The sequence below is a fragment of the Planococcus citri genome, chromosome 3 (genome assembly GCF_950023065.1).
Source record: "Planococcus citri chromosome 3, ihPlaCitr1.1, whole genome shotgun sequence".
Classification (NCBI taxonomy): Eukaryota; Metazoa; Arthropoda; class Insecta; order Hemiptera; family Pseudococcidae; genus Planococcus; species Planococcus citri.
Window position 1 is genome coordinate 69,852,583 of NC_088679.1, and position 13,538 is coordinate 69,866,120.

At 35.8% G+C, this 13,538-nt stretch overlaps 2 protein-coding genes across 2 annotated transcripts; both read right to left on the bottom strand.

Moving 5' to 3' along the window:
- Window positions 1-6,365: 6,365 nt before the first annotated feature.
- On the bottom strand, window positions 6,366-8,364 carry LOC135838663 (heat shock 70 kDa protein cognate 4-like). Its single transcript, XM_065354392.1, has 5 exons — window positions 8,029-8,364; window positions 7,685-7,907; window positions 7,423-7,571; window positions 7,136-7,345; window positions 6,366-7,056 (listed from the first exon to the last, which is right to left on the bottom strand). Exons 2-5 carry the CDS (start codon window positions 7,893-7,895, stop codon window positions 6,499-6,501), a joined length of 1,128 nt encoding a protein of 375 aa, XP_065210464.1. The 5' UTR covers window positions 7,896-7,907; window positions 8,029-8,364; the 3' UTR covers window positions 6,366-6,498.
- Window positions 8,365-10,090: 1,726 nt separating this feature from the next.
- LOC135838667 (heat shock 70 kDa protein cognate 4-like) lies at window positions 10,091-12,619 on the bottom strand. Its single transcript, XM_065354395.1, has 5 exons — window positions 12,432-12,619; window positions 12,080-12,307; window positions 11,805-11,953; window positions 11,517-11,726; window positions 10,091-11,442 (listed from the first exon to the last, which is right to left on the bottom strand). The coding sequence occupies exons 2-5, from the start codon at window positions 12,285-12,287 to the stop codon at window positions 10,405-10,407; spliced, it is 1,605 nt and encodes a 534-aa protein (XP_065210467.1). The 5' UTR covers window positions 12,288-12,307; window positions 12,432-12,619; the 3' UTR covers window positions 10,091-10,404.
- Window positions 12,620-13,538: the final 919 nt, after the last annotated feature.

Here is a 13,538-nt window from a genome sequence, read left to right on the forward strand (position 1 = left end):
TCAATTGTCCTTCTACCCCCAAGGGGGGCGGGGCTGGAACCATTCAAAAAAGGGGGGTTTCCTGAAAAATACATAAAGGCTATAGGCGCCTAAGAGGGGTGAAATGGTCCCCGATAGTGTTCGAGTTGTTATCAGCATGGAAGGTGGGTACGATGGAGGAACTTACGCGTGGGAAATTTCAGATTCACATCCCCTCCCCTTTTTGGTGACCCCCCTTTTCTGAAATTTCAATAACACTTTATTTTCTCAGTCCCATTTTAACTGATTTTGAAAATTTTTCTGGGAGTTATGTATATCCTTAGTAGGTACTCCCACAAAAATTTTCAACCCCCTCCCCTCATATTTACATTTACCCCTCAAAACGGTGTTTTTTTCGTTTTTTTATGCCTATTAACAATCAAGATTGCGAGGTACAATTTTAAAAACACGTTTTTTGGATGTATTTTCGACCCCCAAAAATCATGTAGTTCTTTCAAAATTTTTGCTTTGGTGCGCCGTGCTGAAAAGTTGAAAAAATGTGTCTTAGGGGGGTGGGGGTGATTTTGAAATTTTGAGAAACATGAATATCAATGAGTAGGGTGTCGTTTTCTTATGATTCGATACCGCTGAGCACGAATATGACCTCAGATTTTCTGCTACACTCACCTACCCTTCTCCAGAGCCCCTCAGCCCCCTCAATTATCACGATTTTCGAAATAAAGTTTTTTTTTATGACATTGGTGTCGTTTTCATATGATTCGATACCGCTGAGCACGAATTTGACGTCAGATTTTGTTTTACACCTACACAGCCCCTCCGGACCCCTCAGTCTCACCCCTCAATTTCTAAGATTTTTAAAATAAATTTACTTTGATGATTTTCGTGTAGTTTTCTTACGATTTGATACTGCTGAGCACGAATATGACGTCAGATTTTCTGCTACACTCGCACATTCAACTGCCTCCATTGGATGCAAGGGCTGACCAATTAACCCCCCCCCCCCCCAGTAGCAGAAAAATATGAGCTAATTTGACTGGACTATAATAACAATTTGTGTTGTTTGAATCATTTAGCGGCAACTTCAACGACACCGGTACTTGTCATGTTGTATTGTAGTAAAGAGCTACTTAAAATTTTTCTAGTGGAGCCACAAATTTCTGGATTCTGGAGCGGAGGCACTCACAAAAAAATCTCCGGAGCCGGAGCTGGAGCTGGAGGCGAATTGCCTTCAATAAAAAATAAAACTAAAAAGGATGAGGAAGCACAACAATAAGTAAATTAAATATTGTGCTTCATTGGCAGTTCTCTATTTATATAGGTACTTAGTATTTTCATATCTCTCTTGTAATATGAAACTCTCTTACCCAAATTTGGGTATTTAAATGTGTTTGTGCCGGGGAGGGGGGGGGGGTATTCAAATCTTGAAGTCTCGAGTCTTGTTTGAAATCTATCTTCATATCAGAAAATGTACGTTTTTGTAGGCGGTGCATGGTTACGATCCTGTGACCCAAATAGGTGTCCGACCCACTTGAAACCCCTCGAGGACGTCTTTATGGGAGGAGGGGTTCAATTAAAAAATTATTGCCAGTGAGGTATATCAAAAATCAAAGTACAGGTGTTATATCCTCATATGCCTAACCTGCCTGTGTGTACTATTATGTATTACTCCCTATGGTAACACTGCGTTGTCCTACTCGGAGCTGCACCCTAGACGCAGCTACGAGAGTGTGGAACGGCGTAGTTCTGTTTCTTTCGGCCGGAGAGATGGACTTCCGTGTTAAAGAAGTGCTCGGATGCACTGATATATTAATTCTCAGACCAACATACGTTGTAATCTGTGAATCGTGTTAATCATGGTGATAATCTTGTTTGAATTATGTTAATCTGTTCTTATTTTGTGTTAATCGTCCAATGGGACACTGTTTAATCGGATTAAATGCCTTTTGTGTATACAAATGTGTCGATTTAATCCACAACTTGTGGTCTATTCTTATAACGCCATCCTGCTGAGCTAGCCAGGTAAGTTATTCTCCTCGGAGTATTTCTTAGTTCTCCCCTTTGAAGTAGTGATTTATTATATTACGATAACAGGCATAAAGTAAGAATATTCTCACACAGGCCCACCTGAAATCAATTTTCTCGAAAAATTGAAGAAAAATTTTAAATATCAATAAACGGCCTCCAGATCACCCAAAAATACGCTCATTTTTTTACGGATGCTCGGACCATTCAGGCACCAAAAGGTGGGGCTGTACCCAAAATTTGGATTTTAAGGCACAAAAAATTTCGTCGGGGGCTGAAAAAAATTAGGATGTCATTTCAGTCTTCTCCCTTCACTACCTCTTTGCCAAATTTGAGCCGCATCAGACAATTTTTTCAAAATTTGTAATTTTTCAACTTGGCCAAAAAGTTATTTAGATTTCTGATCTGAGACAGTGAGACTGAGAGAATAACGCACATATGGACAACGTCAACACCTCATGAAAATGGTAGGAAAAGAAAAGATAACAAACAAAAATAAAACAAAAAACGAAAAAACAAAACAAAAAAAAGTATTTTCAAATAGGTAAATATTTTGTTCTTCAATACAAGTGAAAAAAAGTAACAAAACAATTTTTCTGGTTCGTATCATATTATGAAATTACAATGCGGTATGGTATATGCCTATGTGTAAAGAGAATTATTTGAAAAACATTGAAAACCCATTTGTCGTTTATATTGGGTTCAATAAGACAGGACAACAATGTTATAGTTTTGAGTGTCCAAATTTTTCTGAAGAAAGGCTCAAAATTCTGAAATGTTCAATTACCTAACCTGCTACAACTCTTAGAATCAGCGTTCTCGCATGATAAATGTCAACTTCCAGAATGATTGAAAAAAAAATGAATTTTTGGGTATTTGTCAACATTTTTGGGAAATAATTCAAAACTTCACAGGCCTTCATTGGAAGTTATTTTATGAATACTCATGCTATGGTGAAAAGAGGGCAAAATTGGTACCAACTGGCAATGACTTGAAACGTTCCATTGCAAGTATTTTCACCAAACTTGGAAAAAATTATGCAGATTTTTGAAAATTTCGAGCAGGATACTAAAAAATCATTGAAGGTAGTTAGTCGTTTTTACATTTTTTTTTTCCAATTTTGAAATTTTTCAACTATGGAAAAGCGAAACAAACTGGACCCTGGCTAAGCGAGGGCGAAAACTCTTGACGGAAATCAGCATTCTGAGAAACAAAGCAACAGTTTTCGAATGATTTCTTTCTTTTTGTTTTAAATTCAAAAATTCAAAATTTAAAAATAAAATCAAAGGGGCCCAAGTGAAGAGAAGACAAAAGCTTTCGTAAATTAGCATATTGAGGGGTATGAAAACGATCGTTTTCTTAATTCTTGTGTGATAAATGAAGAAAGTTAGCTATTTTTGCTTCAAAATTTGAATGATGATTTAAAAAGAAGTCAGAATTGGAAAAAGAAAAACAATTCCAAATGTAGCTAGGTCAAAAGCTGTCAACTCAAAAATTCGTGTTTTGAGAACTTGAGTAAGTAAAAATAAAGTTTTTTCATGGTGGGAGGATACGCACAATGGGCTGTGAGCACCCTCAAAACGCCTGTAATTCAAAAACTTACAATGAATTCTAAAACAATGGTACAATAATATCCTTCCTTGGGGTCGCAGAATACTAATTTGACAATTTTTTTTGTACGGGCGAGGGGTGAGGAGGTGAAGGAGGGTGAAAAATTCAAAATTTGACAATAATGATGTTTGATATGTCGAAATTTATGTTTTTGAGGGTGTAGATGACGAATCTGACAATATTTTTTTCATAGGGGTGAAAGGTGGGGGATGAAGGGGGTAAAAACGGTGAAAAAGTCAAAATTTGACTATAATGATGTGTGATATGTCAAAATGTACCAAGTATGAATAATTCAAATGAAAGTAAGTTCTTTTCATCAATTTACTGGATTTTAGTTTTTATAAAGTGATTATAGAGATAAAATTCACCTTAAAACTCCGTTTTTTGCCTACTTGGCTGCATAAATTGGAATAGAAAAAAATTTTCGCACGTAGATGCACGAGAAATTCCAGTGGCTGGTAATACTTGAGATAGTGTATTTCAAGATGTCAATTGCCATTTTTGACCAAAAGTGACCCAACGACCTCCATAGTCAATTGTAGTGAAAAATCATGGTGACTATTGTTTAAATGTTACAAATTTTTTCTTACTGGGACTTTGACGACTCCCCAACATAAATTTCTTCATCCCCCACCCTTCACCCTTCCTTCACCTTCGAAAACGTACATTTTGACATATCACACATCGTTATGGTCAAATTTTGAATTTTTTATCGTTTTCACCCCCTTCATTCCCCACCATTTACCCCTACGAAAAAAATATTGTCATATTCGTGATCTACGCCCTCAAAAACATACATTTCGACATATCACACATTATTATGGTCAAATTTTGAATTTTTCACCCCCTTCATCCCCCCACTAATCATCCCTACGAAAAAATAATGTCAAATTCGTATTCTGCGACCTCAAAAACATACATTTCGACATATCACACATCATTATAGTCAAATTTTGAATTTTCACTTTTTATACCCCCTTCATCCCCCTCCCCCACCATTCACCCCTACGAAAAAAATATTATCAGATTCGTGATCTACACCTTCAAAAACATACATTTCGACAAATCACACGTCATTATTGTCAAATTTTGAATTTTTCACCCCCTTCACCCCGGCTACAAAATAAATATTGTCAAATTCGTATTCTGCGACCCCAAAAACATAAGGGAGGATATTATTGTACCATTGTTTTAGGATTCATTGTAAGTTTTTGAATTACAGGCGTTTTGAGGGTGCTCACAGCCCACTGAGGGACGGAGGAGTTTATTTTTTGATTTTAACTTTGAATGTTTCTTGAATTTGAACAACAAGTGTTCTATATGGGAGCAAGGGCAAAAGCTCTCAGAAATGTGTAATTCAAGTTCTAGGAAGGTCGACAAATGAGCCTTTTCCGTTTTCCACAAAATTTGGTTCAAATTCCAGAAAGCAGAGGAAAATTGAAAATTTGAAAAAGTCTCATTGAAAAGAAAAATAACTAAAGGACTTCGACTTTTGTATAAAATTGATGAAAGCAGGACTTTAGCAAGACTACAAAGACCCATCGGTAAAAAACAAGACTGTTCAAACCCCCACCCCCCCCCAAAACAAACCCTGAAAAAATTAATTTAGTTGCCACTGGATGATTCAAAGGAGAAAAATTGTTTTGATTTTCAATATTCAATAAGAAAAAAGAATTTTTGCCGCGGCATATTGCAACACTGACATTAATTACCATGGGTCAAATGTCGCATGGGTCAAATGTCATTTTATTTTTATATTTTACTGTGGGTCTAATGTCGCATGGGTCAAATGTCCTACTTTGTTTCAAATTGTGGGTGAAATGTCCCATGGGTCAAATGTCTCTATTTTAAATTTCTGTGGGTCAAATGTCCTATGGGTGAAATGTCGATTTATTTTTATATTTTACTGTGGGTCTAATGTCGCATGGGTGAAATGTCTCATTGGTATTTTGTAAACATGGATAAAAACCTGGGTGAAATGTCCCATGGGTCAAATGTCGTTTTTTAAAAATGGCGAATTTACGAAATCGTGGGTCAAATGTCGCATGGGTCAAATGCACAGGGGTCAAATGTCCTGGTCCCTGCCCGAACTAACTCGTAGTTCCAAAAAAATCTCAAAGCAAAAACGTTTCTAATTAAAATATGAATGCGGTTCCAAGAAATTTACGTTATTCGGTTGCTCTATTTTAGGTTTACGATTAAGGTATACTTTATACATTAACAATTTTTCGTATTGTTATAACTGTTGATAAATAAACTTTACGTTGTTCGGTTGTTCTGTCTTAGGTTTACAAATTACGACTAAGGTATACCTACTTTACATATACTTTGACAATTTTTCGTATTGTTATAAACGTCGATAAATAAACTTAACGTTGTTCGGTTGCTCTATTTTAGGTTTCGTATTGTTATAACTGTCGATAAATAAACTTTATGTTGTTCAGTTGCTCTATTTTAGGTTTCGTATTGTTATAACTGTCGATAAATAAAATTTACCTTGTTTGGTTGCTCTATTTCGTATTGTTGTAACTGTCAATAAACAACGTTCCTTCCTATTCAATGATTTTGCGATTTATTTATTTATTTTTATTTCAGTATTGAATTTCATTTTCAAAAGTGTAGATAGGTAATTGAAAATTAAATCAAAGTCTATGTTACGAACATATTTTTAGTGGTGAGTAGTAAGAGAAGTACCACAATACAATAATATATATGTAAGAGAGAGAGACAAATGCTAAAAACGAAAACACACATACACAGAGTTGAAATATATTTTAAAAAAATAAAAAACAAAAAACACGTAAGTAAAACATGAAAACACCACATCCACACGCACAAGACAGGACACCACATCCACACACACACACGACACACTCGAAAAAACGTCTAAGTCCAGAAAAAAAAATTCCGCCCCAGCCTGCTATACATAACAAAACAGACGCTCGTGAACAAACCTTGCAACATGTTTTGTATTTTTGGGATCCGAGATGATCCGCCAACTAAGATCACATGATCGATCTGAGTTTTATTGATATTAGCGTCTTGAATAACGTTTTCAACGTGTGCCATTGCGTTTTGGAAAAAATCAATGTTCAATTCTTCAAACTTAGCTCGCGATATCGAAGTATAAAAGTCGATGCCATCACAAAGAGAATCGACTTCGATTCTGGCCATTTTAGACGATGATAAAGTTCTCTTTGCTTGTTCGCAGGCGGTTCGCAGGCGACAAAGAGCTCTCCAGTTTTGACTTAGATCTCTTCGGTGTTTACGTTGAAATTCGTGAACAAAATAATCGACCATTCGGTTGTCGAAATCTTCGCCTCCCAAGTGAGTGTCACCGCCAGTTGCTTTAACTTCGAATACACCCTCTTGGATGGTTAAAATGGATACGTCGAAGGTTCCGCCGCCGAGATCGAAAATCAAAATCGTTTGTTTGGTGGAGTTCTGGAAAAAATCAAAATGAATTAATCGATTGATATCTGGGAAAAGTTCACTACTCAGTAATAACAATACCTATACGTACTTTATTTTCTAAACCGTAAGCAAAACCAGCGGCAGTTGGTTCGTTGATAATACGTAATACATTCAAACCGCAGATAGTACCGGCATCTTTTGTGGCCCGTCTTTGAGAATCGTTGAAATACGCTGGAACGGTGATGACAGCCTTCCTGACTGTTTTACCAAGATACGCTTCGGCGGTCGCTTTCATTTTCTGTAATACCTTCGCGGATATCTGTGATAGATAGTTACAGTATGAGCCATAAAGCATAGAACAATTGAAAAATATCATCAATCATCACTCTGACTTACTTCTTCAGGAATATACGTTTTATAAGTTCCTTGGAATTCGACGTCGATTGCTGGTTTGTTTTCATAACCATTGACTTGAAAAGGCCAGTAGTTCATATCTTCTTGAACAGTAGCATCATTAAATTCTCGGCCGATCAATCGTTTAACACCTGCACACAACGATAAGCAAATATGTATGTGTTCTTAGCGTATTGAATTTTAAATAAATTAAACACATAACACTTGTGTCGATACAAAATCGAATATAAAATTTGAAACTTACCAAAAATGGTATTGTTCACATTCCTAGCTGCTTGATTTTTCGCAGCTTCTCCTATTAACATTCCTTCTTCATCGGAAAATGCCACGTAACTGGGCGTTGTTCTGTTACCTTGATCATTGGCGATAATTTCAATTTTGCCATGCTGGAAAACAGCAACGCACGAGTACGTAGTACCCAAATCTATACCGATAGCTGGAGCCGGAGTGCCCATTTGTACTGGTACCTGTTGTGATGTAAACACAAATTTACTAGTACCGGGCTACCTTAATTTATCATTACAAATACGAGACTACGAGTATTACATTCCGAAATGGCCAAATTAAAGCAAAAATGCCAAAACATACCACACTTTTATAGGTAAATAACCGTAAATATCGTTCACTTGAACTCCTTCCTGTCGCTTCTTAATTAATACTTGCACGATGAAACATGGAAACACCAAGGTTGAACTAATGGAAGTCGGAAAATTGCACTTATCACGAATTACGTAGGTCTAGGTACTCGAACCGAATAATAAATGTCACCAGAAAATTACAATTCACATCGGTAAATGGTAATAAGAAATTACACCGATAACACGAATAGGTACTGGATTTTCAAATCAGAGTTTAGTGAAAACATGGACACTCTTCATCAACTCGGTGACTATAAGCCAAGCATTGAAGCATAGCATTTCATATTTTTTCATGATCATTCTCATTTCAAAAGAAAGACTCTATAATTATAAATAAAAACGAGCGTCTGGAGTCTGACATTACACAAAACCTATCCGCCAATCATATTCAAGTAGCACTTTATTTATTTTTGTGCTTATCATCATCCTTTCAATTCGAACTAGTTTGAATGTATAAATGATCAATAAAGTAAAAAAATAGACGTAGATGACTGTTTAATTCAGCACGAAATGAAAATAATGAAGTAATCACAAAATTTAAATCTCATACTATGTATGTTGAAAAAGTAGTTTGTTACCAAAATAGATAACAGTCAATCTCACTTTGAAACATCATTCATTTCAGATTTCAGAAAAAGCGAACTGGTAAAGTATAAGTAAGAGAGAAGATGATGATTATAATAATGATTTAAATAATTAAATTGAAGGACTTTGAGAAGTGTGAGCAATTGAATTTGAAAACGCCTTCCTTCTTCCCAAGTACGAGGTCTTGAATGGATGATGTTTCAAGAGTATGAATTTATTTTCTTCAAATGCGTTCGAAGTGCTGTATATTTCGCAAAATCTTTCCGCACAAATGTCATAGGTACTATTGAAATTAGATAAATAAAAAACTAAGTAAACCGTTTTCATTACGTATTCTTTTAATAATCAGTAACATCACAACACACACATGAAAATCAACGATCTTAGTGATCTTACCAAGTCAATTTGGACATGTTTTTACTTTTTTTCATTTTCAAAGCGACATTTGAATTGATGGAAGTATATTAATTTTATTTATTCATCTATTTCATCATAGAAATATTACATTTTTGATGTTTTTTTTCAAAATTGAGTTCGTTAGCATCTGATAATATGATATTCAAACGTGATAACGAGAAACTCCTCCCTAACAGATTCTGATTGGCGGATAGGTTTTGTGTAATGTCAGACTCCAGACGCTCGTTAAATAAAAACCGTAGAGAACCGGAACGGAAAGATAAGGTACCTACATTCGGAAACGTTCGGATACGCTCGGAATTTCGTAATAGGGATGATTATCATGAAGTTTCAAAAATTAAATTAGTCGGAAATTTGCGAAAAGTTTTCAGAGAGTACTGGAAATTTATACTTCTTTAAAAGATGAGGTGAGTAGGTACCTATCCATACTATTTTTTTTTAATTATCAGCTTGAAAATGCCATTAACCCACTACAACTATAACAAACTAATAAATTTCCAATCATTTACTAATTTTTGAAATCCTTCATTTTAAAAAATTTCATCAATACGTATTTCGCAAAAAGAAAATCCTTTATTTTCAATTTTTCTTGCCATGTACAACAACTTTTCTTCATAAATTTCCATAGAATTGATTTTCAGGCGTTCTTATCGCCAAAAAAATGTTTTTTTTCGGAAAAGAAGACCGGTCATATAAATAAAATAAAACAGAAAACGTTTCTATTAGTTTCAAAATGAAAATACTATTGTTCAACACAATTTTCCAATTGTGAGGGCTGATTGGCTGGAAAATTGAACATTATTAATAAGGTTTTGAATGATTAATTGATTGCATTTTTACTACAATAATGCTGAAATTCTGTTAAGAAATGATCAAAAACCGCACATCATCCAGTGAGCAGCCAAGAAACAAAGAAATTGTATAATTTCAATTTGCTACCCATGAAAAGTGTATTTCTTTACTACCTAGTTGAAAAGTCGTATCTTTAAAAAAAATTCCGAAATCGTCAATTTCTGCAACAAGTCGTCGTACGTTTATTTTTCATTTATAATGAATTTCAATAGGTACTTTACCTACTTTAAAAAACAATATACTTAAACATGATGACTCTTAAGAAAAAAACGTACCTACGTCTAAAAAAAAAACTTTTCAACCAATCTACATTTTATAATATACACATACGATGATTTTTTAAATCTTTGCCGAACGCTGTCAGATTTAACGAAATGAGACTAAAATAAACACTCGACATAACTGAACTAAATATGTGCCTACTGATAGAAATACACATGATACACAAAAATTAAAATTCAACGTATCCCTTTCACAGCACCACGCTCTCCAGGCATCTTTCAGCGTCTTGAACCATACGGTTAATTTGCTCCTGAGTAAGACGACCGTTCTCACGCTTAATAGTAATTTGATTAGAATTGCCGGTTGATCTTACGACAGCGGTTACGTTTAAAATACCGTTAGAATCGATGTCAAATGTCACATCGACTTTTGCTACACCGGCAGGCGCTGGAGGGATCCCAAGTACGAATTCGCCAAGTAAATGGTTATACTTCGTTGCCGTATACTCGCCTTCGAAGACTTTACAAATTATAAAAGTTGCATAATCGTTCCTCGTGGAGAGACCTTTCGTTATTCTGGCTGGAATGGCCGTATTACGCTTAATGATCACACCCATATCTTCGAAGTCCCGGTGAATACCAATACCCAGCGACAATGGTGCAACGTCAATCAGCACAAAATCTCGCGCAGCGATCTTTGATCTGTCGCCGTTTAATATTGCCGCCTGAACGGCGGCTCCGTAGGCTACAGCTTCATCCGGATTGATCGATTTGTTCAATGTTTTTCCCTCGAAGAAGTCTTGCAACATCATTTGTATTTTAGGAATTCGAGATGATCCGCCAACTAAGATTACTTGATCGATCTGAGTTTTATTGATATTGGCATCGTGAATTGCTTTTTCAACCAGGGACATTGCCTTTTGAAATAAATCAATGTTCAATTCTTCAAAACGAGCCCGCGATATCGTAGTATAAAAGTCGATCCCATCGCACAGAGAATCGATTTCGATTTGGGCCATCGTAGCTGATGATAAAGTTCTCTTCGCAATTTCACAGAAGGTTCTCAAGCGACGAAGAGCTCTCCAGTTCTGACTGATATCTCTCCTGTGTTGACGTTGTAATTCTCGAACGAAATAATCGACCATTCGGTTGTTGAAATCCTCACCTCCCAAGTGAGTATCGCCGGCAGTTGAAAGAACTTTGAATACGCCGTCTTGGATGGTTAGAATGGATGCGTCGAAGGTTCCGCCGCCGAGATCGAAAATCAAAACCGTTTCTTTGAAGGAGTTCTGAACAAATCGAGACGAATTAGTCGAATGATTTCTAGGAAAAGTTCGCCAAACTACATAATAACAATACGTACTTTATTCTCTAACCCGTAAGCAAACCCAGCGGCAGTGGGTTCGTTGATAATACGTAACACATTCAAACCGCAGATAGTACCGGCATCTTTTGTGGCCTGTCTTTGAGAATCGTTGAAATAAGCTGGAACGGTAATAACAGCCTTATTGACTGTTTTACCAAGATACGCTTCGGCAGTTGCTTTCATTTTTTGTAATATCTTCGCGGATATCTGTGATAGAATCATAGATATGTACATTGAATCAGCAAGCATCGAACGACTAAAAAAAATATCAAAATTCTGACTTACCTCTACAGGAATAAACGTTTTATTGGTGCCTTTAAATTGAACTTCGATATTCGGTTTGTTCTCACAATCATTGACTTGAAAAGGCCAGCGCTTTATATCGGACTGAACAGTAGCATCATTAAATTCACGGCCCATCAATCGTTTAACATCTGCACAAAAAGATAAACAAACACCTATCTTATGCATCTCTTTACGTATTGCACTGCACTATAAATATATTAAACATATACAACACGTGTGTTGATGTAAAATCGAATACAAAATTTCAAACTTACCAAAAATGGTATTTTTCACATTACTCGCTGCTTGATTTTTAGCAGCTTCTCCAATTAACATTGCTTCACCGTTAAATGCCACGTAACTTGGCGTTGTTCTGTTACCTTGATCATTGGCGATAATTTCAATTTTGCCACGCTGGAAAACAGCAACGCACGAGTACGTAGTACCCAAATCTATACCGATAGCTGGAGCTGGAGTGCCCATTTTGTACTGATACGTGATACCTGTTGTAATTTAAAACACAAATTTATCTACTAGTTCCAAGCTACCTCAATTTCAACTTAACAATTTACGTACGAGTATTACATTCCAAAATTGTTAAATTAAAACAAAAATATCAAAACTTACCAAACTTTTATAAGTATATTAGATTTAGAATATTATGAAATCGTTCACTTGAAGTTTGAAGAAATCTCTCTCTATGATAATTGCATCATGCATGTGATAAGATAAACCAACAATAACAACATGCTAGGATGAATGAACTTGAACTTGAATTTGAAACACGTCTAACACGAGAGGGTAGCGGTTACGGAGGGTAAAGCTAAAGCTCTTTAATACAAGTATGGAAATAGATTATACTCTTAAGAAAGTCATAGGATTTTACGTAAGTTTTACGTACTGCGCAGTGCGCGAGCAAGCATCAAATCAGCTGTTCACGTACAACGTTGCACCGCAATGGTTGCTCCACCCACCTCCACCGCGTGACGACACCAACCTGCCATGCGCAGTACGTAACACATACGTAAAATGCTATGACTTTCTTAAGAGCATACTCTATTTCCATACTTGTATTAAAGAGCTTTAGGTAAAGCGGAGGGCTGAACCGCCAGTGGTGCCGTTTACCGGATAATTATTCGGTTTCCGTTCCAAATTTATTCCACAACCCAAATTCACATAATATGTTGAAAACCGAATCCTCTGATTTCCACGGATTTCCAAATCATTTCCGGATCTTTCACTTTCATTCATATTAATTAATCATATTGGAAGAACGCGAATTGTTTTTTATCTTTGATCTTGGTCTTGTTCTTGGCCCTTGGGATTCCATCTTTCAGGCGTTCTTGTAGCTAAAAAATGTTTTTTTTTCTCGGGAGTTTCAATGGTGAGGACGCTTATGACAAGGCCAAGGGACCAGTTGACCGGAAAATTAATTTTTTTTGCACTTAATTTTTGCAGGACCTCTTTGAGAATCGAATGGGAACCTCACACATGGCCACAGATCACAATTCCCAAGAATCTATCGAAATATTTAAATTTTGAAGCATGTCAAAAATTAAAAAAATTAAATCACTTTTAAAAATTAAAAAAAAAAAAAAAACTAAAAAAAGTGAACAAGAAAACATAATGTAATGTTCTTGTGCAAAAGTTCTCGACTGAAACGATATATTTTATTCAAAATATAAAGTACCTAAATTACAAGAGAAGGAAAATTTGAACACCTCAAAATATGAT